This window comes from Scyliorhinus torazame, chromosome 13, assembly GCF_047496885.1.
Source record: "Scyliorhinus torazame isolate Kashiwa2021f chromosome 13, sScyTor2.1, whole genome shotgun sequence".
In the NCBI taxonomy this organism is placed as follows: Eukaryota; Metazoa; Chordata; class Chondrichthyes; order Carcharhiniformes; family Scyliorhinidae; genus Scyliorhinus; species Scyliorhinus torazame.
In genome coordinates this window covers 113393965-113420438 of record NC_092719.1, presented here as the reverse complement: position 1 = coordinate 113420438, position 26474 = coordinate 113393965, and the positions used below count along the sequence as shown (strand labels likewise).

Sequence of the window (26474 nt, the reverse complement as noted above, 5' to 3'; positions counted from 1 at the left end):
AAACAGATCTACTAACCCAAGACTGGGCAACCATGAGGCATTGTGGACCATCAGCAGGAGCAGAATCCACAATCCGGAACCTCATGGTCCCACTCCACATTACCAGCAAGCCAGGGGATCAACCCTGGTTCAATGAAGAGTGCAGGAGTGCATACCAGGCGCAGCCTCAGGCGTACCTAAAAATTAGATGTCAACCTGGTGAAGCTACAAAACAGGACTACTTGTGTTCCAAACAGCATAAGCAACAAATAATAGAACATAAAAACATACAGTGCAGAAGGAGGCCATTCGGCCCATCGAGTCTGCACTGACCCACTTAAGCCCTCACCTCCCCCCCCATCCCTGTAACCCAATAACCCCCCTAACCTTTTTTGGACACTAAGGGCAATTTAGTATGGCCAATCCACCTAACCTGCACGTCTTTGGACTGTGGGAGGAAACCGGAGCACCCGGAGGAAACTCACACAGACACGGGGAGAACATGCAAACTCTGCACAGACAGTGACCCAGCAGGGAATCGAACCTGGGACCCTGGCACTGTGAAGCCGCAGTGCTAGCCACTTGTGCTACCGCGCTGCCCTAGACAGAGCTAAGCAATTCCTCAACCAGCTGATGAGATCTAAACTCTGTAATCCTGCCACATTCAGTTGTGACTAGTGGTGGACAATTAAACGACTCGCTGCACAATTATACTATTCCCAGTGGTTGAGGAGCCCAGCACATCAGTGCAAAAGATAAGGCAACAACCTTCAGCCAGAAATGCCAAGTGGATGATCCATCTCAGCCTCTTCTGGAAGTTCCCAGCATCACAGATGTCGGTCTTCAGCCATTTTGATTCACTCCCTGTATTATCAAGAAACGGCTAAAGGCACAGGATACTGTGAAGGCTATGGGTCCTGACAATATTCCGGAAATAGTACTAAAGACTTGTGCTCCAGGACTTGCCAAGCCCCTAGCCAAGCCCCTAGCCAAGCTGTTCCAGGACAACTATGCAGCAATGTAGAAAATTTTCCAGGTATGTCCTGCACACAAAAAGTGGGACAAATCCAACCCGACTAATTATTATCCCTTCAAGTCTACTCACGATCAGTAAGGTGGTGGAAGGGGTCATCAACAGTGCTATCAAACAGCACTTGCTTAGTAATAATCTGCTCATTCATGCTTAGTTTGTGTTCAACAATACCACTCAACTCCTGACCTCATTACAGCCTTGGTTCAAATTAGGACAAAAGAGCTGAACTCCAGAGGTGAGATGAGAATGACTGACTTGACATCAAAGCAGCATTTGACCGAGTATGGCATGAAGGACCCCTAGCGAAACTGGAGTCAATGGGAAAATGTGAGAAAACTCTCCACTGGTTAGATCATACCCAGCACAAAGGAAGATGGTTGTGGTTGTTGGAGTTCATCATCTCAGCTCCAGGACATCACTGCAGGAGTTCCTCAGGGGAGCATCCTAGACCCAACCATCTTCAGCTGCTTCATCAATGACCTTCCTTCCATCATATGGTCAGAATGGGGATGTTTGCAGATGAATGCACAATGTGCACAGGCACCCAGCCAAGGTAGTGGCCATTGACAAGCCAGGGAAATCATTCAATGGTACTTAGATCCCACCCATTGCAATGCTCTCAATTATATATAAGGTCCTGGAATGCATCCTACTAAACAAACTGAGTCTCACCCTGGAAGTAGCAATCGCCCTCCACCCTACAATAAGCAGGCATTCACACAGGCTGCAACTGCTCCTCACATATAGAGGCCAGCTTTCAGAAAGACCTAAAAACAGGAACCGCCTTTGTGGACTTATCCTATTTCTATGACACAGTGTGCTTTGTGAAAACCCTACAACTAATCAACTCCATGATCAGCAACCCAGAGTTCCATGTGAACCTTGGAGATCAAACCAGCCACCTACACATTTGTTATGGGCCAGGGTTTAGAGAACCCCAAAGTGTATCATGGAGTTCACCTGACCCACAATTTTTAATAGATTGTGGTGTGGGGAGCACATGGTCCACTCTACAGGTGTGGTACAACAGAGCTTTACAGTACTTTTAAATTAAAACAATGTTTATTCTATGAACTCAACTTAACCTTTTTAAAACATACAGTGAACATCTTAGCAACCATTAATTCAAATACAACCCCCAAAGAATACAACACTAAGTAATGATTTAAGCTTTCCTTTTAACATCCATAAGACTTAAAAAACCTTCAAAACAGAAAGACATCAGGCTTAACTTCACTACTGAGAACATTTATAATTCTGAATTCACCAAATGATCAAGAGATAGTCTTTTGATGGCAGAGAGAACAGCAGTACACATGCTTGGTCTGGCTTCAGCTCCAACACTGAAAACGAAACTAAAACACACCCTGCAGCCTGCTCAAAAACTAAAGAAAAAAGCTGACAGACAACCTAGCTCCACCCACTCTCTGACATCACTGCAGTAATAAACACCCATTTCTTAAAGGTACTCTCAGGGGCTGTTTAGCACAGGGCTAAATCGCTGGCTTTGAAAGCAGACCAAGGCAGGCAGGCCAGCAGCACGGTTCAATTCCCGTAACAGCCTCCCCGAACAGGCGCCGGAATGTGGCGACTAGGGGCTTTTCACAGTAACTTCATTTGAAGCCTACTTGTGACAATAAGCGATTTTCATGAGATTTCACTACAGATATTTATATACACACCCATTTATATACACCCATTTCTTAAAGGTACTCTCACATGACACATTCCATGGAGATCAGTCCTCGCTCTGGCCCTCTTCGACATGTATAGCACTGAACTCCTCCCACAAAGACATGGGGCGGGATTCTCCGTAGCCCAACGCCGAAATCGTGATTAGCGATTGGGCGGAGAATGGATTTTCACACCCAAATTGGGGTCGGCGCCGGTTTGACTGGTTTGATACCGGTCCGTCATGCTCCGCCCCCTCCATACTGGCATCATCGTGACACGCGCCACGCGCGTTTCAATGGCGTTGGCCCATCATCACCCGCTATGCTCCGCCCTTGACGGGCCGAGTTCCCAATGGCACGGGACACGTGTGGTCCCAGCTGTCGGGAATCCGGCGTGCCGGCTGCGGACTGTGTCCAGCGCCACCACACTCGGCCGGGATCCATGCCGCTGGCCAGGGGGCTAATGCTATGGCTGGGGGTACTGGTGGTGGGTGGCCAGAGAGTGGGCTGTTTGGTCGCAGATGGCAGCTTGGGTTCGCGCACAGCCGGCACCATGTTGTACGGCATGACCGCTGCAGGTTGTCAGCTGTGCACATGCGCGGCCCAGGAGCCGGCCATTCTCCAGCCATTTTTGGCACAGGAGACGGGTGTTTCAGTCGGCACCGGTGCTAGCCCGTCACCGGTGTGGAATCGTTGAGGGTATAATGCCGATTTTTCGGTTGTGAAAGACCACACATGCTCCGCTGGCGCCGGCACTTAGCCGCTGAAACGGAGAATCCAGCCCATGGCTTTTTGCATATGCTGATGACTTGGTCCTAGTTTTCCAGATTACAGAGTTCCAAGACATTAAGGAAAACACTCACAGAAGATCCAAATTCTCTGGAAACCTTCTTCAGGTAATTGAGATTTCAACCAAACACTGCCAAGACAGGAGTTCAAGCCTTGCACTTGGCAACTCTCAGGTCTAATTCTGTAACCAACCACTTATGCACAACTTAATGCGAAAATACCTTTGCATCACTCCTGACTGTACATTGACCTACCAACACCTCCAGAACACTGGAGCCAAGGAAAAGACAAGAGTCAATCTCCTATGGAGTACTACCTTGGCCAGCTGAGCCATCACACTACGCACTGCTTAATTGTCCTGGTCCAGCCAACAGCAGAGTACTGCTGCTCAACCTGGCTCAGGAGCTGCTTCACAAACAGGATAGATATCCACCTCTGGGAAAATTATGAGGATTATTTTGGGAGATTGAGACCAACTCAGCTCGAGTGACTTCCTATCCTAGACCTGGTTGAGGTGGACAGGATTGGCAGCTAAACGTTCCAGGATTTAGATGTTTCAGGCGGGATAGAGGGGGATGTAAAAGGGGTGGAGGAGTTGCGCTACTGGTTAGAGGGAATATCACAGCTGTACTGCGGGAGGACACCTCAGAGGGCACCGAGGTTATATGGGTAGACATCAGGAATAAGAAGGGTGCAGTCACAATGATTTACTACAGGCCACCCAACAGCCAGCGGGAGATAGAGGAGCAGATAGGTAGACAGATTTTGGAAAGGAGTAAAAGCAACAGGGTTGTTGTGGTGGGAGACTTTAATTTCCCCAATATTGACTGGGACTCACTTGGTGCTAGGGGCTTGGACGGGGCAGAGTTTGTAAGGAGCATCCAGGAGGGCTTCTTAAAACAATATGTAGATAGTCCAACTCGGGAAGGGGCTGTATTGGACCTGCTATTGGGGAATGAGCCCGGCCAGGTGGTAGAAGTTTCAGTAGGGGAGCATTTCGGGAACAGTGACCACAATTCAGTAAGTTTTAAAGTGCTGGTGGACAAGGGTAAGAGTGGTCCTAGGGTGAATGTGCTAAATTGGGGGAAGGCTAATTATAACAATATTAGACGGGAACTGAAGAACCTAGATTGGGGGTGGATGTTTGAGGGTAAATCAACATCTGATATGTGGAAGGCTTTCAAATATCAGTTGAAAGGAATTCAGGACCGGCATGTTCCTGTAAGGAAGAAGGATAAATACGGCAAATTTCGTGAACCTTGGATAACGAGAGATATTATAGGCCTCGTCAAAAAGGAAAAGGAGACTACTGGGCGGCGAATGTGGAGAAAGTGCGGAGCTGGGTCAGAGGGGTGGATTCTCAGTGGGTCAGAATGGAGGAGAGTTTGTGCAGGGGGTTGGGGCTGAAGGCACTTGCAACAGCGCCGCTCCCGATAGCTCCGGGGAAATATTCAGGGAGTCCGGTAATAATAGCTTCATTGAAAATCTGGAGGCAGTTTCGCCAACACTTCGGGTTGGGTTTAGGGTCAAGGGAAATGCCGATTCGGGGGAACCACAGATTTGAGCCAGGGAAGTGGGATGGAAGTTTTCGGAAATGGGAAGAGAAGGTGATTAAGACGCTAAAAGATTTGTTTCTTCGGGGTCGGTATGCAGGATTGAGGGAGCTGGAAGCGAAGTATGGGCTAGAGCAGGGAGAAGGGTTTAGGTACATGCAGGTTCGGGATTTTGCCAGGAAGGAGATACAGAGCTTCCCAGAGGAACCGGCCTCCACATTGCTGGAGGAGGTGTTGACGACAAGGGGACTGGAGAAGAGGGCAGTGTCAGTGGTGTACGGAGCTATTCTGGAAGAGGATCAGGCACCACTGGAAGGGATCAAAGCAAAGTGGGAGGAAGAGCTGGGAGAGGTTAGAGAGGAGGGGGTCTGGTGTGAGGTGCTCCGGAGAGTGAATGCCTCCACCTCATGTGCGAGGTTGGGGCTGATACAGCTGAAGGTGGTATATAGAGCGCACCTCATGAGGACGAGGATGAGCCGATTTTTTGAAGGAGTAGAGAATGTGTGTGAGCGTTGCGGGGGGGGGGGGGGCCTGCGAATCACATTCATGTGTTTTGGTCCTGTCCAAAGCTAGGGGAGTACTGGAAGGAGGTGTTTCGGGTAATTTCCAAGGTGGTGCGTGTGAAACTGGACCCGGGTCCCCAGGAGGCCGTATTCAGGGTGTCGGACCAGCCAGGGTTGGAAACGAGAGCGAAGGCAGATATCATAGCCTTCACCTCGTTGATCACCCGAAGGCGGATCCTGCTGGGATGGAGAGCAGCCTCTCCATCCAGCGCTCTGGCGTGGCGGGGGGACCTGTTGGAATACTTGACCCTTGAGAAGGTTAAGTTCGAACTGAGGGGAAGCTCGGAGGGGTTCTACAAGTCACGGGCACTATTTATTATGCACTTTCAAGAACTGGATAACATCGAACATTAGTTGGGGGATTAATGGGTAGTAACTGTGTAGATTAAGGGTGACTATCGGTAATCCCTGATTCCTTTTTGCCATTTGTTTATGTAAACATGCGGGTTGAGGTTTGGGGGTTGGTGGGTAGATGGGATCGCTGTTATTATGGGGACTGACATATCTTGCTGATTATTGTTTATTGTTGATGGGTGTAAATGTGGGAGAAAATGTGAAAAAGGAGGAGAATAAAAATATTTTTTTTAAAAAGGAAAAGGAGGCATTTGTCAGGGGTAGAAGGTTGGGAACAGACAAATTCTGTGTGGAATATAAGGAAAGTAGGAAGGAACTTAAGCAAGGAGTCAGGAGGGCTAAAAGGGGTCACGAAAGTCATTGGCATATAGAGTTAAGGAAAATCCCAAGGCTTTTTACACATACATAAAAAGCAAGAGGGTAGCCAGGGAAAGGGTTGGCCCACTGAAGGACAGGGGAGGGAATCTATGTGTGGAGCCAGAGGAAATAGGCGAGGTACTAAATAAATACTTTGCTTCAGTATTTACCAAAGAGAAGGAATTGGTGGATGGTTGAGTCTGGAGAAGGGTGTGTAGATAGCCTGGGTCACATTGAGATCGAAAAAGACGAGGTGTTGGGCATCTTGAAAAATATTAAGCCAGATAGGTCTCCAGGGCCTGATGGGATCACCCCAGAATACTGAAGGAGACTAGAGAGGAAATTGCTGAGGCCTTGACAGAAATCTTTGGATCCTCACTGTCTTCAGGTGATGTCCCGGAGGACTGGAGAATAGCCAATGTTGTTCCTTTGTTTAAGAAGGGTAGCAAGTATAATCCAGGGAACTACAGGCGGTGTGCCATACCTCAGTGGTTGGTGAATTACTGGAGAGAATTCTTCGAGACAGGATCTACTCCCGTTTGGAAGCAAGTGGACGTGTTAGCGAGAGGCAGCTCAGTTTTATGAAGGGGAGGTCGTGTCTCACTAACTTGATAGAGTTTTTCGAAGAGGTCACAAAAATGATTGATGCAGGTAGGGCAGTGGATGTTATTTATATGGACTTCAGTAAGGCCTTTGACAAGGTCTCTCATGGCAGACTGGTACAAAAGGTGAAGTCACATGGGATCAGAGGTGAGCTGGCAAGATGGATACAGAACTGGCTAGGTCAAAGAAGGCAGAGAGTAGCAATGGAAGGGTGCTTTTATGAGTGGAGAGCTGTGACTCGTGGTGTTCCACAAGGATCTGTGCTGGGACTTTTGCTGTTCGTAGTATATATAAATGATTTGGAGCAAAATGTAACTGGTCTGATTAGTAAGTTTGCGGACGACACAAAGGTTGGTGGAAATGTGGATAGCGATGAGGAAAATCAGAGGATGCAGCAGGATTTAGAGCGTCTGGATACTTGGGCGGAGAGATGGCAGATGGATTTTAATCCGGACAAATGTGAGGTAATGCATTTTGGAAGGTCTAATACAGGTAGGAAATGTACAGTGAATGGTAGAACCCTCAAGAGTATTGACAGTCAGAGAGATTTAGGTGTACAGGTCCACAGGTCACTGAAAGGGGCAACACAGGTGGAGAAGGTAGTCAAGTCTAACGGCATGCTTGCCTTCATTGGCTGGGGCATTGAGTATAAAAATTGGCAAGTCATGTTGCAGCTGTATAGAACCTTAGTTAGGCCACACTTGGAGTATAGTGTTCAATTCTGATCGCCACACTACCAGAAGGATCTGGAGGCTTTAGAGAGGGTGCAGAAGAGATTTACCAGGATGTTGCCTGGTATGGAGGGCATTAGCTATGAGGAGAGGTTGAATAAACTCGGATTGTTCTCACTGGAACGACGGAGGTTGAGGGGCGACCTGATAGAGGTCTACAAAATTATGAGGGGCATAGACAGGGTGGATAGTCAGAGACATTTTCCCAGGGTAGAGACGTCAATTACTAGGGGGCATAGGTTTAAGGTGCGAGGGGCAAGATTTAGAGGAGATGTACGAGGCAAGTTTTTTATGCAGAGGGTAGTGGGTGCCTGGAACTCGCTGCCGGAGGAGGTGGTAGAAGCAGGGACGATAGTGACGTTTAAGGGGCATCTTGACAAATACATGAATAGGATGAGAATTGAGGGATACAGACCCAGGAAGTGTAGAAGATTTTAGTTAAGACGGGCAGCATGGTCGGCACGGGCTTGGAGGGCCGAAGGGCCTGTTCCTGTGCTGTACTTTTCTTTATACATTGACCTTCCTGATGTCCACAGGAAAAAACATCCTCCTCAAAGAACAGCACCAGCTGACAACCAACCAAGCGTCCTTTGACACAGGACCTCAAATGCCCCACAGACCGATCTGAAATCCTGTAGCCCCTACTGGAACCCTACCCCTACCATGCAAACTGATGACAGCCCAATGACGCACCTCCTGGTTGACACCACCAGCAGTTGGTCTGATATTGCTCAGCCTCTGCCCCAGTAAAAAGTTCCATTGATTATTATAGGAGTACAGGAACAAGGGTATGCCACTCAAGCTAAGTGAATGGTGGAATGGGTTAATAGCTGATATGAAACTTAACAAAATCTATCTGCTTTTGTTTCATAATCCTCAATACCCTTGCCTAACTGGAATCTATCAATCTCAGTTTGGACATTTACAATGAGCATGGCCTCAGGTTACTTGTGAATCTGCAAAATCAGTTACTCGGTCTAGTTTTTAATCAACGCACTTTCTTCAGACCTTCAGGTGATGCTAGTTCCTGTACTATTTTCAGTAAAAGAGAAAACGCCTAGAAACTATCCTAATGAGCTTATGTTATTGGTTTCTTCTCTGTTAAATGCATTAAATATGCCTACGCTAAAATCATGCAGGGTAAAGTGTGACATATTATCACTATTTTTAATCAATAGACTTGAATACAGTGCTGTTTTTCCCTCCTCACAAGGTATTGTGCATTGGACCTACTGGAACGGGAAAGACCCTCACCATCTCTGACAAGCTTCTTAAAAAGACGCACCCCGATTATATCTCTCATTTTCTGATATTTTCGGCCCGTACATCTGCGAATCAAACACAGGACTTCATTGACAGTAAACTCGATAAGAGGTGAGTTTGTAGATAAACAGCTCTCAGTGCTGTAAAACTGGAAGAGTTCTGTAGCTTCTGACAGCCGAATGAGTAATTGAACAAGTGACAGTTTCAGAAATCATAGATCACCAACCGGACAATAGATTTTCCAATATTTTCTAGCGTCACCACTTTAGAATACAGAGGGTGAATGCATTGTTCATGGATTAGTGTGCACATGATCCAAACATTATTTTTCACTGTATTACAAGTCTGCCAGTATTGACTCGTCTATCATTCATTCTGATGCAATTCCAGCACACCAAACTATTTTCCATTATTACTCATATGACTTTCTTGTTTCATTTTTGATTGTTCCATCACTGGAAGCATATTATTGCTCATGAGAGGATGCAGAGGTGGCAATTTAAGGTAATCCCGACTATCAGGAATGGGATGGTGACTTGATATTGAGGTCCTGTGTTGTGTGGCTGGTGTTAAATACTTAAGACCAACAGGTTTGAAAACACATTTTTAACCAGCTGCTGCTTGTTTTGTTGAGGTCAGTGAGCATGTTGTTTCAGTGGAAGCAGTTCATTAGCTCGCAGTTTTATCATCATGCTACCTTGTCTATATTCCCAGTAGATGGCCTGACACCAATTGTTTGCCAATACATTGGCCAGATTATCTCGGCCAGTCTATACAAAGGAGACCTTGAAATAGTTAGGATGAAGATATTGACATAAAACTTTTTCTGAATGGATAAGCCCAAGGCACACCTGATATTGGGTGTCAGATTTCATTTACATCAGACTGGCGAGCTGCCAGTTTCCTCTGGACAGCTTGTCAGTAAAGAGGATTTCAATTTCGGACTGCTCTATCACAGGCAGCAGACTTTAGTTAGATCTTGATGGGAGGGATAAACAGTTGAGAAGGAGGAGATTGTCCAAAGGGAGGATGGGAGGATAAATGATTGGGAAAGGGAGGAGAGTGACAAATTGAGTGATGCAGGCAGCAGAGTTTAAGTTCAAGTGGTGAGCAGTGGCCAACAGCTGTCCATGTATTTAGTGTGGAGCAGGGAGGAGCACACTGCACCTCCCAGCTCCACATTAAGGTAAGTTCTTTATAACTTATCTCTCTGATGGCAGCCTGCAGTGGCCCTTGCTGGGTAGGTCACACATAGGCCGAACACAGCCCAATTTTACAAAGGTGGTCTAAAATAGGGATATGGAAAACCCCCAAATACCATCTGTGCATGATGTATGCCCATCATATTAAACACTATGGCACTATGAGGGTGCAGCACAATTGAATTTCAGGTCCATCCTCTGTCTGATACGGGACAGTTATCAGGAAACATTGTTGGAGTTTTTATACCATCTAGATGGTTGCAGCAAGTTAGAACATTGGGCTTGAAAGTGTTGTCGGATGTATTGAAAAACAGATGAAAGATGAATTAGCAGTCCTGTTTGATCTTCCCCACTGACTTTAGGCTAGATTCAGCCAGGAGTGTTTATTTTTATCTGTTCTGTAATATTCACGTTCCTGACTGTTAATGATTTTTGTTATCAGACGCAAAGGTGTGTATGGACCACCACTTGGAAAGTATTTTATATTTTTCATTGATGACCTGAATATGCCAGCTCTCGAGACGTATGGAGCCCAGCCTCCTATTGAAATATTGCGGCAGTGGATGGATCACCATGGCTGGTATGACAGGAAAATGATAGGTATGCTTGTAAAATTTATATTTTTGTTCTTTCATGTATTTGTCCTTCTATAGGACAAACCCTGACTGGCCAAGGTTTTTCACTTCCCCACTCTTAAACCTGCAGCTTTAGGTGTGAAAGGTGGCAGGTAGGGGACATGGAGCAGAAAATGTTCACTGAATGCCATCTATGTAACATGCAAGGAATGTTGGTAGTACAGAACTTGAGCATTGCTGAAAAAAGAGATTGCTTTCAAAGCTTTTCATCTTGCACTCATCTGGTCAGATGCAAGAATGCCAAATTTCAAAATGAACAGCAATTTATTCTGCAAGGGGAAAGGATGCTGATTGGTTGGCAAATTGACCCTGATTAGTCAAATTTGTGCCGTGTAGAATGTACCAGGATTTGGGTAGATGGAAGTCATACCAACTATTCAGAGAGTGTTTAGGATATGGAACTCGCTGCTACATGGCCTGTTGGAAGCAAGTAGCTTGGACGTATTTAAGGGTTGCTGAGTACTCGAGAGAGAAAGGAACAGAAGAATATGTTGACAAGGTGAGATGACGTAATTGGGGAGGAAATTAATTTGGAGCATAAATGCCAGCCTAACAAGTTGAACAAATTGTCTGCTTTCCTTATGGGTGTTATTGAGCAGCGTAGCCATAGCAGCTGCCCTACTCAGTCTGCAGTTGAGTGCCATGGGGGATCTTATGGTATCAAAGGGCCCCTATTACCAAGTGTTACCAACTGCAGCCACCTAAAAAAAAAAGCCCGGTTAACATAGAAACATAGAATTTACAGTGTAGAAGGAGGACATTCGGCCCATCGAGTCTGCACCGGCTCTTGGAAAGAGCACCCTACCCAAGCCCACACCTCCACCCTATCCCCATAAACCAGCAACCCCACCCAACACTAAGGGCAATTTTGGACACTAGGGGCAATTTAGCATGGCCAATCCACTAACCTGCACATCTTTGGACTGTGGGAGGAAACCGGAGCAACCGGAGGAAACCCACGCACACACGGGGAGAACGTGCAGACTCCCTACAGATAGCGACCCAAGCCGGGAATCGAACCTGGGACCCTGGAGCTGTGAAGCAATTGTGCTAACCACTATGCTACCATGCTGCCCTACACTCCAGCGTCTACAGCATTTTACTATTATTTTAGGAATATTTCTAACCTGTTATTTTTCCGTGGGTTTAATACTTGTCCAAGAACTCAAAAAGAGACAACTACATTTAGTAACTTGTCGAGGTCTACGGCAGTTTTGTTAATAGGTGACAGTTAATTAACAAGTTTAGCCATGCATTCACCAGTAACATGCACCCCCCCCCCCCCCCCCCCCCCCGGAAGTAACACATCAATCAGCAGAGTTAGTTAGATACAGAGGAACTGAACTCCCACAGAGGGAAGCGAACTGTCAGCTCCCTTAGCCACCAAAAGGAGGCGACAACAGTTTTTCCCCCCCCTTTACAGAAAAGGTTGTTGGTGGCAGGTGGAATTGCTAACTAATGTTGTGTTGTCTAAGCCAGAACCTATGGTGAGCAGTCATTGTCATTGTCATTGGGTTAACGTAGGTGCAGGTGGGAATGGGACAGGAAGGGAGCCCAAAACCTTTGATGGCAATTACAATTGCATGCCTGCCCATTTTTGCAAGGTGCGTTGGGTTAAAGTCTCCCTCTTAGATTCAACAAAAGTATTTACAAAGTGGTTTTGCAACCATTGTTGAAGACAGACTAGTGTTACAAAACCCTGGGCTAGTGCGTGGTCAATTCCAGCCCCACTCGTCCCTGAGTCACAACACAATAAACAAATAATCCTTAGACAAATACACAGTCTTTGGCCCTCAGCTGTCTAATAATTACAATCACTAGGTTTGTAAATGTAAACACAATTACTGTTTAGTTATAACAAAAACTTTCATGAAATTTGCAGAAAATACAACTGGTTAATTATTTTTTTTTAAAAAATACTTTTTGAGGCATTTATATATTCACACAACAAATATAATCACAAATCAAAACAAACCAACTGGGCTGCAAATAACAAACCCAACAAAATACCAAACACCCCACCATCCCGCCCGAGTCCCTCCATTCTAAACACCCATTCACCCCCACTGGATCCAAGACCGTGTTCCCCTGTTCCGCCCATCGTTCACTTTTCCAATCTCCCTCGCTGCCTCCTGCTTCCTCAGTTAATGTGCCAACATCATACTCGCCTTTTCCCCATATTCATAGACTGCGCGCTTCGCCCTCAACTGCCCTACCGCCTTCCCCGTAGATAATAATCCAAACTCCATTTTTGTCGCTCCCTCAACAACCCCACCTCCGGGGCCTCCGAATATCTCCTATCCATCTGCAAGATCATCTCCACTAACCTCACCATCTCCACCCGCTCCGCCTTATCCCTGTATGCCCGTATCAAAATAAACTGCCCCCTTACTACTGCCTTCAATGTCTCCCATAGCATGGCGGCCAAAACCTCACCCGTGTCGTTCAACTCCACGTATCCCCAAATGGCAGCCTTCACCCGCTCACAAACCTCATCTGCCAACAGCCCCACATCCAACCTCCACTGAAGGCGCTGTCCCCTCCCCCCGATTTACCTACAAGTCCACCCAATGCGGCGCAAGGACGGAAATACAATTGCCAAGTATTACAAACCGACTACCCCCACCAGCAACTTCCTATCCAACACAAAATAGTCGATTCGGGAGTACCTTGTGCACGTGGAAAAAAACTGAGAATTCCTTCGCCCTTGGCCTGTCAAACCTCCATGGATCCACACACCCCCATGCACTCCATAAACTCCCTCAGTTCCTTTGCCACCACCGATATTCTCCCTGACCTCGGACTCGGCCGATCCAACTTTGGATCCAAATCTGTGTTAAAATTCCCTCCCATTATCAACCGGTGAAAGTCAAGTCCGGGATCTTCCCCAACATCTGCCTCATGAACTCTACATTATCCCAGTTCAGGGCATAGAAAATAAATCTCCCGACCATTGTAGGTCACCCAGAGGTGAGCCGGGTACAGCATTTCAAACTTTACACCCTTATTAAGCCACGTACCGGCCAGCGTCCACTCCCTCGCTGCCCCCCGGCAGCCCCACGATCCTCAGGTTCTGCTTCCGGGACCGGTTCCCCAAGTCCTCCACCTTCTCTGCAGCCGCCTCTGAATATTACGCATCACCCTCATCTCGGCCGCCATCGAGGTGAGCTGCTCCTCGTGCTCTCCCACCGTCTCCTCCACCTTCTGGATCGCCTGGCTCTGAGCTTCCAGCCTTGTTTTCAGGCGGTCGATCCCCACCTTAATCGCGTTCACCCGGCGTGGGTCACTGTCTGTGCGGAGTCTGCACGTTCTCCCTGTGCCTGGGTGGGTTTCCTCTGAGTACTCCGGTTTCCTCCCACAAGTCCCCAAAGTTGTGCTTGTTCGGGGAATTGGACATTCTGAATTCTCCCTCAGTGTACCCGAACAGGTGCCGGTGTGTGGTGACTAGGAGATTTTCACAGTAACTTCATTGCAGTGTTAACATAAGCCTACTTGTGACACAAATAAAGATTATTATTATGAATTCTGCTGCTTAACTTAAAGATAGATGTCCATTAGTCCTGCTTGACTTAAAGATACATGTCCATTCGTCATCCACGGACCAAAAATAATAATATTAAAATCAGAGAAAGGGGAAATAAGGGAATACACAGGAAGGACCCTTAGAGTAGGCATTGTCTTTTCTGAGAAGAGCAGCCAGGAAGGTTTGGAAAAAGTTCAAATCTGATGAGATTGCAGTTTTGCAAGCTTTAAACTGTTAGGAATCCTTGGATGTTATTTTGAATCAAATTGATTTGCTTACTTATATTGTGCACATGACCTCTTGTTGCAGGAACGTTTAGGCAGCTATTGGATATCAACTTTGTGTGTGCCATGGGACCACCGGGTGGAGGAAGAAACCCAATTACTGCGCGATACACACGTCATTTCAATTACCTATCCTTTATTGAAATGGATGACATCAGCAAACTGAAGATATTTTCTACCATCTTGGATAGTTGGCTGTGTGAGTTCCTTGGACACAAATTATTTCACTTTCCCCATTCAGTACATATATATTAATAGCACATTTAACCTAACTTTGGGCTTAAGGAGTTGTGGCGGGGGACTGATCTATGAGAGCGAGGAAAATAGATTCTTTGAGTCTTAAGGCTCTGAAGGAGGCCATTTGATCCATTACCCTTTCTAAGCGCTGTCTAATTGGTTCCATTATCCTGCTCTTTAGATCCATTATCCTGCTCTTTCTGTATTGTCGTACAAATTTATCCCCTTCAAGTATTTATCTTTTGAAAGCCATTATTGAATCTGCCTCCTTTATCCTTTCAGGCAGTGCAATCCAGATCATAATAACGAGCTGTAACCTCCGGGCTCCCTAGCATCGGATTTATGGGAATACCCCATGTAGCGCACAAAGTCTCCGTGAGACGAATAGAGTGAAGTCGATGAGGCTTTATTAAGCGTGTCTGTTCCCCCGCAGCTCGATAGTAGAATGGCCTGCGGGGGAGGACTCCGGCTTCTTATACTCCGCCTTCAGGGCGGAGCTAGAGGTCAACGGCCAACCAGGACCCGGGCTCTGTCAGCCAATGACATTAGGGCTTCCAGTCCCACATGACCCCTAATACATACTACCACATTCACCCCTTGTCAAAAATGAACCCGGCGGGGTGATGCTTCGTATGGTGGTAAGGGTTTACAGGGCTGGTCCTGGGAGGAAAAAACATTCACATGGCAATACAATATTGTACAATTTTGTCCTGTTTCAACTATTTACAGAAGGTATCGGGAGAAAAGCAAAATGTTCTTGTGAAAAGTCCATATATTGATTTAGATTGACGCCACGAGTCGGTCGGGCGGTCTGGTCGTCCGTGTCGATCGCCTCGGCCCCGGTGGTGGTGGTGGTGGTGCTTGTACCGGTGTTGTCGTCTCCGGGAGCCTTACGGTTTCCGCTTGGGCTTTATTCTTGGTCGGGCCTGAGGGGAGGGGAACCGATCCTCCTGGGAAGGGGGCGGTCGCGGGGTGCGGCGGTGGCAGGAAGGGGGGGGTTGGGTGAATGGTGTCGGGGGGGTGTGTGTGTTGCCGGCGGGCGCCAGATCCCGCAGGGAGACCGTCCTGTCGGCCGTCGGGGTACTCCACGTAAGCGTACTGTGGGTTCGCGTGGAGGAGGTGAACCCTTTTGACCAACGGGTCCACCTTATGTGCCCGCACATGCTTTCGGAGCAAGATGGGTCCTGGGGCCGCCAGCCAGGTCGGCAGCGACGTTCCAGAGGAGGACCTCCTAGGGAAGACAAGGAGACGCCCATGAGGCGTTTGATTAGTGCTCGTACATAATAGCGACCGGATGGAGTGGAGAGCGTCCGGGAGGACCTCCTGCCACCGTGAAACTGGGAGGTCCCTGGACCGTAGGGCCAGTAGGACGGTCTTCCAGACCGTGCCGTTCTCCCTCTCTACTTGCCCGTTCCCCCGGGGGTTGTAGCTGGTCGTCCTGCTCGAGGCTATGCCCTTGCTGAGCAGGAACTGGCGCAGCTCGTCACTCATGAAAGAGGACCCCCTGTCGCTGTGGATGTATGCGGGGCAACCGAACAGTGTGAAGATGGTGTTCAGGGCTTTAATGACTGTGGCCGCGGTCATGTCAGAGCAGGGAATGGCGAATGGGAAGCGGGAGTATTCGTCCACCACATTAAGAAAGTATGTGTTGCGGTCGGTGGAGGGGATGGCCCTTTGAAATCGAGACTAAGGCGTTCAAAGGGGCGGGAAGCCTTAATCAGGTGCGCACCATCCGGCCTGAAAAAATGCGGTTTGCATTCCGCGCAGATGTGGCAGTCCCTTGTGACTGTACGGACCTCCTCTAAAGAGTATGGGAGGTTGCGGGACTTGATAAAGTGGAAAAACAGAGTGACCCCCGGGTGGCAGAGGTCCTCGTGGAGGGTTTGGAGGCGGTTAATTTGTGCGTTGGCACATGTGCCGCGGGATAGGGCATCGGACGGCTCGTTCAGCTGTCCGGGACGATACAAAATCTCGTAGTTGAAGGTGGAGAGCTCGATCCTCCACCTTAAGATCTTGTCGTTTTTGATTTTGCCCCGCAGTGCATTATCGAACATGAAGGCTACCGACCGTTGGTCAGTGAGGAGAGTGAATCTCCTGCCGGCCAGGTAATGCCTCCAATGTCGCACAGCTTCCACTATGGCTTGGGCTTCCTTTTCCACTGAGGAGTGGCGGATTTCTGAGGCGTGGAGGGTCCGGGAGAAAAAGGCCACGGGTCTGCCCGCTTGGTTAAGGGTGGCCGCTAGAGCTATGTCTGAGGCGTCGCTCTTGACCTGGAAGGGGAGGGACTCGTCGATGGCGCGCATCGTGGCCTTTGCGATATCCGCTTTGATGCGGCTGAAGGCCTGGCACGCCTCTGTCGACAGAGGGAAGGTCATGGTCTGTATTAGGGGGCGGGCCTTGTCTGCGTACTGGGGGACCCACTGGGCGTAGTATGAAAAAAAACCCAGGCAGCGTTTCAGGGCTTTGGAGCAGTGCGGGAGGGGAAATTCCATGAGGGCGCGCATACGTTCGGGGTCGGGGCCTATTATCCCATTGCGCACTACGTAGCCCAGAATGGCTAGCCGATTGGTGCTAAAAACGCACTTGTCCTCGTTGTACGTGAGGTTCAAGGCTTTGGCGGTCTGGAGGAATTTTTGGAGGTTGGCGTCGTGGTCCTGCTGGTCGTGGCCGCAGATGGTTACATTGTCGAGATACGGGAACGTGGCCCGCAACCCATGTTGATCAACCATTCGGTCCATCTCCCGTTGGAAGACCGAGACCCCGTTTGTGACGCCAAATGGGACCCTTAGGAAATGGTATAATCGCCCGTCTGCCTCGAAGGCTGTGTACTTGCGGTCACTTGGGCGGATGGGGAGCTGATGGTAGGCGGACTTGAGGTCCACGGTGGAGAAGACTTTGTATTGGGCAATCCGATTGACCATGTCGGATATGCGGGGGAGAGGGTACGCGTCTAGTTGTGTGTACCTGTTGATGGTCTGGCTATAGTCTATGACCATCCTTTGTTTCTCCCCTGTCTTCACTACTACCACCTGCGCTCTCCAGGGACTATTGCTGGCCTGGATTATGCCCTCCTTTAGTAGCCGCTTGACTTCGGACCGAATGAAGGTCCGGTCCTGGGCGCTGTACCGTCTGCTCCTAGTGGCGACGGGTTTGCAATCCGGGGTGAGGTTCGCAAACAAGGACGGGGGTTGCACCTTGAGGGTTGCGAGGCCGCAGATAGTGAGTGGGGGTATTGGGCCGCCGAATTTGAACGTAAGGCTCTGTAGATTGCATTGGAAATCTAATCCCAGTAAGGTGGGGGCGCAGAGTTGGGGAAGGACGTTTAGTTTGTAGTTTTTGAACTCCCTCCCCTGCACCGTTAGGGTAACTATGCAGAATCCTTGGATCTGTACGGAGTGGGATCCTGCAGCTAGGGAAATCTTTTGTGCGCTGGGATAGGTGGTCAAGGAACAGCGTCTTACCGTGTCGGGGTGGATAAAGCTCTCCGTGCTCCCGGAGTCGACTAGGCATGGTGTCTCGTGGCCGTTTATTAGCACCGTTGTCGTCGTCGTCTGGAGTGTCCGGGGCCGAGCTTGATCGAGCGTAATTGAAGCGAGACGTGGTTGTAGTAGCGGAGTGGGGTCCGTTGTTGCCGTCCAAGATAGCGTCGGGGATGAACAAAATGGCCCCCCCCCCCCATACATCGCACATGGCTGGGGGGTCACAAGATGGCGGCGGGGGTGGACAAAATGGCCACCCCCACGCGTCGTACAGGTTTGGGGTGGTCCAAGATGGCGGCGCCCTTCCTCCCCTCGTGGTGGCCGGGACCCAAAATGGCGGCGTCTGCAGGTCGCACATGGGGCGCTGGGGGGGTTGGGGAGCGTTAGGACTGCGTGGGGCTCCCTCATCTCCGGGGACAGTGGTGGTCGGGACCCAAGTTGGTAGCGCCGGCGGGTCAGACGTGGGGCGCGGGGGGGGGGTTAGGGGGGGCGTTAGAGACGCCCAGAACTCCCTCTTCTCCGTGGGGAGTGGTGGTCGGGACCCAAAGTGGTAGCGCCGGCGGGTCATACATGGGGTGCGGGGGGGGGGGGGGGGGTTGGGGAGCGTAAGCGGCGTGCAGGGCTCCCTGTTCTCCCGGGACCGCGGTGGTCGGGACCCAGAGCGGCTGCGCCTGTGGGTCGTACATGATGCGCTGGGGGGGTTGGGGAGCGTATACGGCTTGCAGGGCTCCCTGTTCTCCCGGGACAGCGGCGACCTCGCGGGACCGGCACACAACCGCGAAATGGCCCTTTTTCCCGCAGCTCTTGCAGATCGCTGCAGGGGTCGGGGGTGTTTCGCCTGGCCGCAGAAATAGCAGCGGGCGCCCCCGGTGCGACTTGGCGTTTGGACCGCGCAAGCCTGTGGGGTGTCCGGGGGGGGGGGGGGGGGGGGGGGTTTGTCGCGACGGGTACGTACGGAGCCCAGTGGGCTGCCGCGCGGTCGGGGCCGTAGGCGCGGGTATTACGCGCGGCCACGTCTAGGCAGGCTGCTAGGGCCCGGGCCTCAGAGTCCTAGCGACTCTCTTTCTAGAAGTCTTTGCCGGATTTGGGAGGAATTCATACCTGCCACAAAAGCATCGCGCATTAACATGTCCGTGTGTTCATTTGCGTTCACCGAAGGGCAGCTGCAGGCTCTTCCCAAAATCAGCAGCGCGGTGTAGAATTTGTCCATCGATTCTCCGGGACCTTGCCGTCTCGTCGCGAGCTGGTAGCGAGCGTAGATTTGGTTAACTAGGCGGACATAGAGACTTCTCAGTGCTGCGAACGCCGTCTGGAAATCCTCCGAGTCTTCGATGAGGGAGAAGATCTCCGTGCTTACCCTCGAGTGCAGGACCTGTAGTTTTTGGTCTTCTGTGACCCGGCCGGTGGCCGTTCTGAGGTAGGCCTCGAAACAAGTCTGCCAGTGCTTGAAGGCTGCTGCCGCGTTCACTGCGTGGGGGCTGATCCTCAGGCATTCCGGAATGATCCTGAGCTCCATAGTCCTTTTTAGGCACGCTTAATAAATTGTAGCGCACAAAGACTCCGTGAGACGAATAGAGTGAAGTCGATGAGGCTTTATTAAGCGTGTCTGTTCCCCCGCAGCTCGATAGTAGAATGGCCTGCGGGGAAGGACTCCGGCTTCTTATACTCCGCCTTCAGGGCGGAGCTAGAGGTCAACGGCCAACCAGGACCCGGGATCTGTCAGCCAATGACATTAGGGCTTCCAGTCCCACATGACCCCTAATACATACTACCACACCCCAAAGATGCGATGGGGAATCCCTCTCGGACATTCCCAGGTGAACATTTGCATAGCAATTACCCATAAGTGCAAATCTCTTCAGCACAATTGCCCTGCTCAGGGAACCATCCAAATATGAGCTTTAAATCACAAAGTTTGGATGGTTCCACCGGTGTTACACCAATATTTACCCTGAAAAAGTTGGAAACTAAAACCTCTTCTAACTTCTGGATACTATTGTAAACACCCAGACTGACACCTGACATCCACTGGACTCTTTCCCCCCCCCCCAACCCCTGCAATACCCCAAGCCAACCCCTTGAGGATTCCTGCCCACCCGACCTCTGATTGCCCCCATGGACCCAACCTGACCCCCCCCCCGCAATGGACCTGACCTGACCCGAGGACCTTAACCGAACCTCCACCCTGACCCACGGACCTAACTGCATCCAAGCCAAACCCCACCCTATCCCACGACCCATGGACCTGACCAGACCCCTGCCCCAAGATCGCACTACCCTGCCGAGCTCTTACTCTCACTCACAACTGACCTCCCTTCTTCTCACCCCACCTGTCCCCAGATACCACCTTCCTCTGATCCCTTGACTCCCAAGCCTACAACCCGCGACCTCTGACTACTCCACCTCTCCTCAGCCCCCACGCCCCGACTACCCAAATCCTATCCAGTGACCTTACAGACTTACCTTGTCCCAGGTCTGTCAGTTTCACTGGGCCCTTTAAACTCACCTGCTTTATGGCAGCTAATGCAGTGATCAAGAGCCTACTATCGCTACCCGGTAAATGTCTGCTTGCTGCGATAGGGTAGAAAGTCTGGCCCCTCTTAACTCTCATCAGGGTTTAACCGTTGTGTATTTTTGTCAGGAATTTCTTGAAGTTGTCAAACTTTTCAAACAAGCCAATGGAGAAGGAGGAAGCAAGAGAAAGAGGGGGAAATGTCACTCTTGAATTAAAGCAACTTTTAACAGGAAGGAAATGCATCAGTATTACAGAGTCAGTGTTACAGCATTGGAGCATTCACCAAATTGCAGCAAGTCAGGCTCACAATAAAAGTGGTCCTGACTGTCATGACAAGTATGGAAATGCTATCCTTTTGGGAGGATTACATTCTGTGTTGCAGTCTGGAGGTATGTTGCAACCCTAACTGGGCTCACATGGAACTTGCCTCCTATTGGCAACATCAACCCTCAAAATGTGGGGGGAAGAAAGATGAATGGACCAAATGTTCACAAGACATTGAGTACAGGTGGGCCGCAGTGCATATTTGCTTCTAGGCTCATGGAGCGGAATTCTCACCCCCCACGCCGGGTGGGAGAATCGCTGGGGCACCGCGCGAGTCCCGCCATGCCACCCTGGCACCCGCACACGATTCTCTCACCCCCCCCCCCAAACCGGCGCAGCAAGAATCACGGCTGGCCGCTCGGAAAATCGACGCTCGCCATTTGTAACAGGCAAGCGGCGATTCTCCGGCCCGGATGGGCCGAGCGGCCTGCCCAACACGACAGGTTCCCACTGACGCCGTCCACATCTGGTCACTGCCGGCGGGAAAAGTGCGGGAACGCTGGTGGGGCGGCCTGTGGGTGCGGGAGGAGTGTTCCTGCACCGGGGGCTCTCAAAAGGGGTCTGGCCCGCGATTGGTGCCCACCGATCGGCGGGCAGGCCTCGCTGAAGGAGGACCTCCTTTCCTCTGCCCCCCTGCAAGATCCATCTGACATCTTCTTGCGGGGCAGCCGCGGGGAGGACGGCAACCGCGCATGCGCGGGTTGGCGCCGGTCAACCTGCACATGCGCGGATGACATCATTTACGCGGCGCCGGCAGCGTTATTTACGTGGCGCCGCTTTTATGCGGCGTCGAGGCCTGGCACGCGTAAATGACGCTCCGCTCCTAGCCCCCTGGGTGCGGGAGAATAGGGGGCTGGGAGCGGCCTCCGACGCCGGAGTGAAACACTCTGGTTAGTCTCCCGATGGGAGAATTGCGCCAATGGTTTCTGCTGTACTGGTTACCTTTGTATATTGGGTTTCATAGTAAGTCAATAAATTATAGAAACTTTAAAAAAAATGGGGGGGCGTGGCCTCCTTGAATCTGCCAGAGCTGGACTGTGCTGGGAGTCTTTCAATGCAAGGAATCTGTCAATACAGGCTCCAAGCCGCTCCGGCCACCGGAAGTGTCAGCATAATTGTCGGGGTCAGGAAGCAAGCATTCATTTTTTGTAATTCCTGCGGCCACACTTTCCGACGCTAGTCAGAAATTATGGCACAAATTGTTGTGTAATAATGGTCGGAAACTAAAGTGAATTGGATTTGGATTTAGGAACAAGTAATACAATATCAAAATTTGCAGACGATACCAATATAATATAATAATCTTTATTGCCACAAGTAGGCTTACATTGACACTGCAATGAAGTTTCTGTGAAAAGCCTCTAGTCGCCACATTCTGGCACCTGTTCGGGTACACAGAGGGAGAATTCAGAATGCCCAATTCAGCTAACAGTACGTCTTTGGGGACTTGTGGGAGGAAACTGGTGCACCCGGAGGAAACCCACGCATACATGGGGAGAACGTGCAGACTCCGCACAGACAGTGACCCAAGCCGGGAATCGAACCTGGGATGCTGGCGCTGTGATGCTATAGTGCTGACCACTATGCTACCATGCTGCCCATAATACAAGATATTAGCAAACTTGCAGTGTGAACAGTTAATGTGGACAATGAACTCTAAAATGGATCAATTTTGGTCGGAAAATCAGAAACATCACCTATCACATAGAAAATAAAAAACTGAATGGGGTAAAAGAGAAAGGGGATCTAGGAATGCAGGTGAATAAATTATCAAAAATAAGTCAGCAAAGCAATTAAAAATGCCACCAACGGATTTATTTCTAAGAGTATCTAATTCAAAAGTATCAGAGTGATGTTAAACTTGACTAGGACCCTGGTCAGGATGCAATTTGAGTAGTAACATAGTTCTGGCCTCCATAGTATAAAAAGGAATTGGAAGGAATAGAGAAAATGCTAAATAAAGATTTGTATGGATGGTATCAGCGATTGGGGAAGATGTAACGGGGATTTTCTTAAGAAGAGAAAACACTTGGAGGAGACCTGATCGAGGTCTTTAAAATTCTGAATAGATTGAATCGGGTGTATGTGTAAAACCAGGGGGCATAACTACAAGATAGTTGCTAATATTTCCAATTGGAAAATTAGGAGCGATTAAAACATGGAACTCATTTCCACAGGTAGTGGCTGGGGCATATAGTCTAAATGTTTTCAGAAGGAAATTAAACAAGCGCATGCGAGAAAATGGAGTAGAAAGATATGCCAAAGACTGAAATAAGGCAGATGGAATGGGAGGAGAGTCATAGAGTGTAAAATCCAGCACTGACTACGAGTTGGACTGAATGTGATACTCTGTGTAATTCTTGATGTAATTGTGTAACAATAAACAACAAAAATACACTGGAGTACTGTGTGCTCCAGTGAGGTTTGAAATTGTTCTTTCTCATTTTAGAACTTGGTTTGAAGACAATCTGATTAAATCTTTCTCTCTTTGGTTAAATGTCTGAGTAAAATTAGTTTGACGCATTCTCTACCCAGTTCCTCGTGGATGTGAGTGCATAGCACATAGCACCTCTTCAGACTGGCAAAACGGTTATGGCTCATTTTTGAAACTGAAATTCCGGCATTGAAAATAATTAAAGGTGCTCACACTATGGCTGACCTAGGAATGGACAATGTGACACTGGGTCCAAAGTGAGGAAACATTCCATTCCTGGTATTAACACCCCTTTCTTTGATCATCAAAAATATGTATGGAACTGGAATGTTTTTATGAGCTTTGCCAGATTACAGCAGAGTAGATGGTAGACCTTAGGCGTGATTTGCCCACCACGTTGCGCACAGCTGGGCACACAAGTTAAATGGCGGGAAACAACAAAGTTAAGATTTACACCGGGCTCGGATCAGTTTTCTATCTAACCGGCCCGCTCTTGATGGCGGTTTCCTGATCGCACACAAATATGGTAAGCATATCATTAACCCTCATTTACATTAATTTCTATCTCATTCGTGAGATTGAAATTGAACACAATGTCTCTCGGGAATTAACCAGTTCCCCAATGAGAAATCTTGTTGTACAGTACTTCTTTTAAAACCGTGAAGCTGGCACAATAGCTGCTGAGGGGAACTGAGGAGATGAGAAGCCATTTCCATGTTCCAACATGCAGCTCAAGGGCACTTAACTCTGTGAGGCCTTCAAGCCATATTTAAATATTGTGCAGACCCATAACGGGCAACTACAGTTGCCTGTCTATCCTGCCAAATACGTCCAGGACAGAACCCTGTTCTTGGTTCTATGCTAAAGGTCGCTTTAACTTCCTTTGACTGTGAGCAGCCTCTAGCTTCACAGCTGAAGGCTATTGCAAATGAGGAATTGGACTTGTTAGTTGTGAGAGCATGTTGCAGCTGTGTTTGCTGCTTGCTCCTGTTGGAGGCTACAGATGCCTGGAGGCTGCTGTTGTTGTTTCCTTCCTTTTCTGTAGAAGGGAAGAAGGACAATTCTTTCGAAGGTGCCTGGGTCCTGGAACACTGGGCTCAGGGGGATGTTTGAATCCAGAAGGCAATCAGTTTGAAGCGACAAGGCGCTGCGGGGCCTGGTGCGTGACATTGTTCCAAATGGGCTTCCTGCTAATGCCATTGAAGAAATACTTTCGCAGATTGCTGGTGCTTTGTTGCTGGTGTGGTGAGTGCTGCATGTAACTGACACGTCACTGCAGGTTAAGCACGCTGGAAGTCAAGATGTTCAACTACACCTTGAGTGCCAGTGTAATATGTGGATGCCAGGATTTGGTTCTGGTGAGATTGGGCCGTGTGGGAGGGCGTGCCTAGCTACGGCTCCTGGATGGATAATGGCACTGGTACATGGAACAAGTCACACATTTTTTTTGTAACAAACATTTTATTAAGGCATTTATGGTTTTATAACAACAAAAGATACAAATACAAATGTAAACATAATTCAGTCCGTAACACCCCCCCAACCAACAACCATACCCCTCCAACTTAGCTTATACACACACTCCCCAAGTCCATCCATCTCCTCTCGCTGTTCCCGGCTAAACTGAACTAAACTAAACTAACTCCCGCTGCCCCGCCCGCCTTATTCCCTAACCACCCCCTTATTGTATCTAGTAACAGTTTAGTTTTCCCCAAAGAAGTCGATAAACAGCTGGCACCTCCGAATGAACCCTAACACTGATCCTCTCAAGGCAAATTTAATTTTCTCAAGCCTGAGAAACCCAGCCATGTCGCTAACCCATACCCCCGATTTCGGGACTCCGAGTCCCTCCACGCTAATAAGATCCGTCTCCGGGCTACCAAGGGGGCTAAGGCCAAAACATCAGCCTCTCTCGCCCCCTGTACTCCCAGGTCTTCCGACACGTGAAAGATCGCCACCTCCGGACTCGGCGCCACCCTTGTTTTTAGCACCGTGGACATGACATCGGCAAATCCCTGCCAAAATCCCCTAAGCCTCGGACATGCCCAAAACATGTGGAAATGATTTGCAGGCCCTCCTGCACACTTCACGCACCTGTTCTCTACCGGAAAGAACCTGTTCATCCGGGCCACTGTCATGTGTGCCAGGTGAACCACCTTGAATTGTATCAGACTGAGTCTGGCACATGATGAGGATGTGTTGACTCTGCTCAGGGCATCCTCCCACAGACCCGCCTCTAACTCCTTTCCCAACTTATCTTCCCATTTACGCATTATCTCCCCTATCTGGGTTCCCTCCCACTCCATAAGTTCTTTATAGATTTCTGAGACCTTCCCCTCCCTCATCCCCATTCTAGAAACTATCTTATTCTGTATTCCCTGTGGCGGTGGAAGCGAAAGGTCGAAGCGTGCCTTCACACAAAGTCCCTCACCTGCAGATAGCGAAACGCATTCCCACCCGGCAATTCAAATTCCTCCTCCAGATTCTCCAAACAAGGAAAGCTCCCATCAATAAACAGATCACCGAGTCTCTCGATACCTGCTCTCTGCCACCTCCGAAACCCCCCATCCAGCCTCCCCGGGACAACTGGTGATTGCCACAAATTGGAACCCATACCGACCACTCCCATATGCTCCCTCCACTCCTATATGCTTCCGCCACTGCCCCCAAACTCTCAGAGCCGCTACTACCACCGGGCTTGTGGAGAACCGGGCCGACGGGAACGGCAGAGTTGCTGTTACCAGTGCTCCTAAATTTGTGCCCCTACATGATGCCACCTCTACTCGCTCCCACACCGACCACTCCCCCACTTCCTGATCATGGCTATATTTACTGCCCAATAATAATTCCTGAAGTTCGACAGAGCCAACCCTCCCCCCCCCCCCCCCCCCCCCCCCCCCCGACTTGGCTCCGCTCCAGCAGCACTTTCCTTACTCGTGGGGT

The 26474-nt window shown here is 49.3% G+C and overlaps 1 protein-coding gene across 1 annotated transcript in view; it reads left to right on the top strand.

The window, feature by feature from the left end:
• dnah1 (dynein, axonemal, heavy chain 1) overlaps window positions 1-26474 on the top strand; it is a 1119271-nt gene that overhangs the window by 624555 nt on the left and 468242 nt on the right. Inside the window, exons 43-45 of the mRNA XM_072472076.1 lie at window positions 8849-9009; window positions 10543-10700; window positions 14568-14741. Of these exons, the coding sequence (XP_072328177.1) occupies window positions 8849-9009; window positions 10543-10700; window positions 14568-14741 (493 nt within the window). The remainder of the gene's footprint in view (window positions 1-8848; window positions 9010-10542; window positions 10701-14567; window positions 14742-26474) is intronic.